A 7,044-nucleotide genomic window follows, 5' to 3' on the forward strand; every position below is an offset into this window, starting at 1 on the left:
GTCAATTTATCTACTACCTTAGATACGTACATTAAGCATGGATTTAAGGGACTTCCAGTTCAAATTTCTTCACAAGAGAATAGCTACAAACTCTTTTCTGTTTAAAATTCAACTTTCAGAATCAAATCTTTGTTGCTTTTGTCAAACAGCACAAGAAACGTAGCTTCATCTTTTCTGAGAATGCCCGATCACAGACGCCTTTTGGAATAGTGTTCAACAATTTTTCATCTCTGTTGATTTAAGACCAGCTTCACAAGTTTTAACTTTATGCCAATGTTTAGGTCTCAAAGGAGAGAAAAGTGCCTAGTTATTCAATAGTTGTTTACTACTTGGTAGATTTTACATTTATTCTTGCAAGTACAAAAATGTTCGACTATCCTCTATAGAATATGTTAATCAGGTTATATGCAATTTAAAAATAGAAAAACATGACTGTTTCAATTATTACAGGAACACAAAATGTATTCCAACAGAAGTGGCACAAAGTGCTTCAATCATTATAACTCCCTGATCTCTCCTTTGAACTTTTGTTTACGGGCAATTTAATTGAATGATATATAGGTTCTCCTTTTCAATTGAACAGCTTTAATTTATTATTTCATAGCCCTATATTTTTCTGTTCATATTTACTTTCGTCAGTTGTTAGAATAGTGTATTAGTAGCAGTAGTAGTATTGTATCTGTTAGTTGTTTTATTTTTTGTTTGTTCCTATTAGTAATATTGTTGTGATTTAAAATTAACTCCAGTTAAAAAGGTTGTTATTGTTATTGTTAATGTTGTAGGCAATGTTGATTGGTACTGTAATTTGTAAATAGTGATGTAATGACTTTAGTTAAAATGTAAAATTGAACATAAAGTGCAGTATCGCAAGTAATTACAAAAAAATAGATATAGTCAGTAAGCTAACGTTGTGTGGTTGTTAACAAACTGGCAGCCGCTTTTTTGAATTTTTGAATGCCTGGCTATTGCCCAAGAGGGGGATAGGCACTGCTGTAATTGACTGATGCATTATAAATCTATAAATTTACTTCAGTTTTAATTGCATGACAGAGAAACACCGGCAGTGATACCTCTGAAGTAAATTGAACTGCTGCTAAAATTCATTAAGATTACTTTCCCTAGCTTATAATTATATTTTAGCACCAAATTAGCTAAACTACAGTATAGAGGGCCACTTATTTACATCTCATTGAATCACAAAAGTAGGGGTGGCGAATGGTAAATGCGAGACTTTGCGAGACGACGAGATTAGCGTTTTCCTTTGCCAGCCCGAGACATTTTGACTTCTTCAGTTGCGAGACCGAGACTTTAAAGTGTTTTAAATGCGAACTCAAGACGTTCAGGTTCTGAGATGTTGTAATATCATTAACTTTACAAAAAAAATAAGCAAATCGGTACTTAACGACTTTTTTAGCCTTGGAAAAAATCGAGACTGCAAGAGTCGTGAAATTCGGCGAAAATTTTGCGAGACCATGGGTTTTTAAAGGACCATTCCCCACCCCTAAAAGTGCCAATTGTGTTATGCTTCTTTCTTTAATGGTTTTGACACATGTAAATGAGGTGGTCCAAAGTGGTCCTGCATTCTGTAGCTAATTTCCTCTCTTTTAATACACAAGAAAATGTTCAGTTACGGCCTCATAACATCATATTACTTTTAATGTTCTATATAACAAGTACCTTGTATTTGCGATCGGTATCCTCCAGAAGCATAGCAATTCGTCCACCCATGGTCACTGTCATTCCTTGAATGTTCCAAAATCGTTCTCCTTGGATTTGAGTGCTGCGCACAAAGTCGCCATCTTTGGTAAATATTTCCACATGCAGGAGATAAGCAGTCTGGGGAGTGACTTTCTTGTTTTCCATACAAGCGATGACGACATGTTCACTTGCGTGCTGAAATGCAAGTCTTTAATACATGTACCAATAACGTCCTTGGAGTTCAAACTTGTTGAGATGGACGTCGTCTTCACTGAATATGTGAACACAGGAATCATCCAACTCCACTACCATAACACGGCCATCATTAGTAGCAGTGATATCACTCGCATGCTTCAATGTTTCGTCTCCAAAAGAACGAACAAAAAATCCATCAGCACTGGAGGCGGCGTTGAGGTGGCGAGGTGGACGCCAACCGGAAGTAAAATTTCCCGCTCTCGACCTAATTAGCATAATCACGTGGAGTGTTGCCCGCGTCTTCCAACAGTGGCGGCGGCGAGAAAGGTAGGTTTGGCCGCCTCGAGAGACGGTCGCTTTATTTTCCCATTTGTAGCACCTAAAATACACAGAAACTCTTTTATAAAGTTAAAATATGTTTTTTGACACGTCTCTTTGTATTTTTTTTGTGCAAATATTTGATATTTCGTTTGCTTTACAGCGAAAATCTCACTTCACATTGGAGGTGTGAGTGAAGAAGAAAGATGGCAAGCGAAGGAGAGAAAAGCAAAAGAAATGGGTGAGTTTCCTGGATTCACATTGTTCGGAGTGATGTTCACGTCTTGTAGACTTTAAAACTTTAGATTGCATGTACTTGCTGGTACAAAATGCTATTTTGTTCTTCCAATTTGTCTCTATAACTTTGGAATATTTCCGAAAGGTGAATCGATAGACAGGACCTGTTTTTAATAAGCTTTTGTTTTCTCTCTTCTAGCTCGATCATGGAATGGACAGAAGCACACGATTTGATCCTAGCGAAAGAAGCCAGAGCTTCAGAACCATGGATCTTCAAACCAAGGACTGTAGATCGAGGAAAAGTATGGAATACCATCACGGATCGTCTGAATGACGAAACCTCCGTGAAGTTTCAGGTGAAGCGGAAAAACGTACAGGAACATTTCAAACTACTACTGGACAAATTCAAGGAGAAACGAAAACATCAGGCGAAACTGAGTGGAGTTGACATCAAAGATAGCGAGATGGATATTCTGATGGAAGAAATATCAGAAAAATGGGAGGAGGCAGAGGCCAGTGACCTTGGTTGCACTAGTAAAGAAAAGGCTGATTCAGTCTTCGTAAGGAAAGTAAAGATTTTTCGACGTGTGTAGATCCCTCAGCAACAGAAATTCATCCTCGTCTATGATGTCCTCAAAGCACGCAACAGTTAGAAGGTCTCGGACTTCTCGAAAAGTTGCCATTATGCTCGTAAAATCCACGAACAAAGTCAAATTGGACCACTGAAAACGAAAGCAAAACAGCCGTTGCTCGCCGCCGCTTCTACGAAAGCTTAATATTCTAATTTCGCGCCAAGAGGAGGCGGTCTCAACCCAACTCCCGCGCGGCCATCGCCGCCCCCACCTAACCGCCTCAAGTGTTTGCTTAAGGTCTCTAGTATCGTACACAGCCACACTGCGCCTACTCAGTACCAGTACTTGACTGTTGGTGACTGTCAGTCTGCTGTCCCAGTCCCCCCTCACAGCAAACTTGTGATGCAGGCCAGCGGTGTTGCTGAATTCATAAACAACCAATCCCTTAGATCCAGTCTTTTTCTTATGTTCGACCAGTACATAGATGTTGTCCAGGTTGTCTGTGGCTACATCAAGAATATATAACTTTGTTTCAACATCATCATTAGGGACGCTGAAATGTTCTATGAACTGACCACTAGGGCTAAACAACTTTACGTCATTATGATTTTCTCCAACAATGAATTATCCGCTGGAGTTTGTAGCGATTCCACTCGGGTCCTGCAGCTTGTGATCCTCTTCACCTTCCTGACCAAATGATCATGGTGTAACACAACAGTGTTCCATGCCCTGTTTACGCAGAACTTCTGCTACTCTCTCGTCACGCAATGGATCCACTTTGTCTGCTCCACTCCCAACGCAAGGCCAGTTTGACAGCTCCTTATTACCGAAACAGACCATCTGGGTGGTGCTGTAGATGACAAAATTCACGTGACAGACGTCGGCAATAATTTTCCTGCGGTCGTCTTTTCCAAATCGAGCGCGTAAGCCTTTCGTTAGCTCAACGTTAAAACACTCTTGAACAGTTGACAGACGGTGAAGTTCTTCAATACACTTTCTACATGGTGCTACTGCGTCCTCGGGACTGTCTAGTTTCTCCAGTATTGTGGCCATAACTCGATATTGCATTGCTAGAATTCGGTCGGCCGTTTCTAGAGCTTTATTAGCGAAGGCCCTCGTTGCTTCCCTGCGAGCATCTTTAAATCTTCCTTTCGCGTCGGAAAGCGCCCTCGTAGCTGATTCATCCAGGTCAGTATGGTCCAACTTTCTCACTGCTTTGACGAGAGAAAATGCTTCATCACAAGTTGCTTGCGTTGTTGCCGCGCCGTGCTCGGTTGTGGACCTTTCCTTATTAAACACTTCATACAGCAACTCGATTCCTTCCTCAAAGAAGCTGATACATGCTAGCAAATCTTTTCTTGATAATCCGTCCAACTTAGACTTGACATCGTCGATTTCACGGACGATAAATTCACCAAATTTTTGACCTGTTATATAGCCATCTTTGAGCTTCTCCGCTGCCTTATCTCTACCTTTATTCACAAGCAAACCAATAGTGACTTTAAAAACAGCGGTCGCAATCGAAGACATAATCGTCAAGTGAAGAATTTTAGAATCGCTTTGTTCTGTTTCTCTGCTCAGTCACAAAGCTATGCTTTGAAGCGGCGTTGTATACGGCAATGAACAAATCAAAAGGTGTGTCTATCATCAGTACGGAATATCCCGATAAATTAGGACAGTCATGACGTCATGAGGCTATTGTTAGCAGGGAAAATGGCGGACCTTTTATGCGGACCAAGAAAATATGTTGTTTCCAGTCTCGCATAGAGTCTGGCCAGCATTATCCAGGACGTTTTGCGACCAAACGTTGAGAAGGAGAACAAGCGGCCATTCTGGTAGTGGGAGAACGTTGACTGTCTTCTAATCGTTGAGTTTTTTTGGTGTCAAGCGACGATGTAGACGCGATTTTGTGGCCAAATATTACGGTTAGTAAAGTGTACGCGTTATTTTCTAGTATTCACGTATTTTTCATTGAGCTGTGTATATTTTTTTACTGGTTCTAGTGTTGTTAAAGTTTCATCCTGCCAAATTACACGGTTGTAAACAACGTCGATATTTTGTAAACTCTCTTTGAATTTGAGGCGTTACAAGTGTACCTGAACTGCTGTTATTAGAAGGCTTGAGTAATGCATCGTTCCTTCGTTTTTATGACAGTTATTTTCAGTTTCTCTCTCTTAAGTACATGGAAGAGCATGCTCGACTGCTCGAGGCACTTTGCCGAATTTTAGGGGAAAAAAACAAAGGGAAAACAGAGGAAATAAGACGTCGCTCAGTACGCGGACGAAATTAAACAAATTTGGGAGGTCTCTGTTTTGGTGGATTCACCGAATGTGCACCCCAGTTTTATCACTGGAGAGCCAGCAGCCTGTTGAAAATCACCTACAGCACAGAAGTGGCAGCGAAACAGACAGGCCAGGGGTAGTGCAGGGATTCCCTGTAAATGGATGCTATCAGTATCCCAAGGAATGGCACAAAGGGTAGAGAGATTGTGCTCATTTACCAGAGGTTGAGGGCCATGCAAACATGTAAATTAAGGTTTGTAGGGGGCATTGTACTCTCTTTTTTTGGCATTTTTAAAAACTATACACACTGTAGCTGTTCCTAGTAGATGATGATTCTTTTCACCTCCCCATGAAGCTTGAATGTACCAGAAAGTAATGTTTTTGCAAAATAACTTTTATGAACGCAAAGACTGAAAAGGTACGAGAGTTTAGAATGTAGTGTCGAATGTTGAACATTACTAATTGTGAAACTAATGCTAAACATTAATTTGTTGTGAACAGGAAACATATCAGTTTGGTTAAGAATATGTAATAAAAATAGAAAACATAGTTATCAGACCACTTGAGGGCAATCTCTTATTTAGTGAGACTAATGTGGTAACTACATTCAAAATAAATTCATATGTTAAAACGAAAAATACATTTGTAATAATATTGACATCTGTAAGCAATGTAATAATCTTCTAAGCGTTTGTGATTTGTTTCAGGTCCTGCATTCTGCTAAGAGGCAAATTCAAGGTCGAGAGTACCTAAAGAGTGAACAAAATAAAATGGATTTCACTGTCAAGACTGAATTTGTCTTGTATACTTTAAATGAATATATAATAAAACCTTGGGACATGTGGATGGATTGTGAATGCTCCCTTGTCAACCTGTCCAGGAATTATATTTTGATATTTTTGGGTAAATAACTTGTGAAAGTCAGCAATTATATGTAAGTTTTCATAATTTAAATGTGGAAATCAGACATCAGTAACAAATAGATACAAGAAATATTTGAAATAAATACCAAAATGGAGAAATTTCAGATTTACAAAGAATATATTAACAGAATTTTTGACTATCCCTGCATCTGACAATACTAAAATTTTGGATACATTTTTTCCAGCTTAGTTTATTTTGTATAAAAGAACAAGAATTTCTAACTCGTATACGTTACTGAAAATTCTGTTTTAATGATGATTTCATTTCCTCGATTTAGCCAAAACGTATAACATTTTGGACAGTGTTCAAAAATAGCTGAATTTTGGCATGTAGGCTTCGTTTTACCTGAGAAACATTGCTCCGAATTTTTTTGGCTGGGGCGCTCTTCGTTCTCGAGAAATAACGTATGCAAAAAGCTCAGTTTTCCAAGCGGCATCTTTTGGAGATCTTTTGTTGAACAAAAAACAAAAGAAACCTTATTATTCTGTTGAACAGCAAACAGGCAGACTGTTTATAGTGTATTCCACTGAATCTTAGTTGTCTTAAAGTCAAAGGAAAATAGTATATAGAGCGGAAATCTGGGAACAGATTGTTTACATCGGTTATTGTGACGTTAACACAACACGTGAATCGATCGAGCGGCAAACGAAATACCATCGAACAAAAAAGAGATGTGTCGCATTAGAGCTCTGTCAACTAATATCTTAAGCATTGTGTTAAAGTACCTTGTGTGCCTGCCTGGTGGTTGAGAGGCATCATAAAGCCTCGATAAACCCGTAAGTCATCAGCACGTGTTAAAGAATCAAAATGTGTCCTGA

General features: G+C 39.2%; 1 protein-coding gene and 1 pseudogene across 1 annotated transcript; one reads left to right on the top strand and one right to left on the bottom strand.

Moving 5' to 3' along the window:
- Positions 1 to 1,656: 1,656 nt before the first annotated feature.
- On the bottom strand, positions 1,657 to 4,550 carry LOC145486284 (uncharacterized; annotated as a pseudogene).
- On the top strand, positions 2,120 to 3,322 carry LOC145486325 (uncharacterized). The gene is made up of 2 exons (XM_081464965.1): positions 2,120 to 2,452; positions 2,648 to 3,322. The coding sequence occupies exons 1-2, from the start codon at positions 2,418 to 2,420 to the stop codon at positions 3,039 to 3,041; spliced, it is 429 nt and encodes a 142-aa protein (XP_081321091.1). The 5' UTR covers positions 2,120 to 2,417; the 3' UTR covers positions 3,042 to 3,322.
- Positions 4,551 to 7,044: the final 2,494 nt, after the last annotated feature.

This window comes from Orbicella franksi, chromosome 5 (assembly GCF_964199315.1).
Source record: "Orbicella franksi chromosome 5, jaOrbFran1.1, whole genome shotgun sequence".
NCBI classification, from domain to species: Eukaryota; Metazoa; Cnidaria; class Anthozoa; order Scleractinia; family Merulinidae; genus Orbicella; species Orbicella franksi.

Coding starts and splice junctions, on each gene's coding strand:
- LOC145486325 (XM_081464965.1), top strand. CDS start 2,418: ATGGCAAGCGAAGGAGAGAAAAGCAAAAGAAATGG. Junction 2,453..2,647: donor GAGAAAAGCAAAAGAAATGG/GTGAGTTTCCTG, acceptor TCTCTCTTCTAG/CTCGATCATGGAATGGACAG.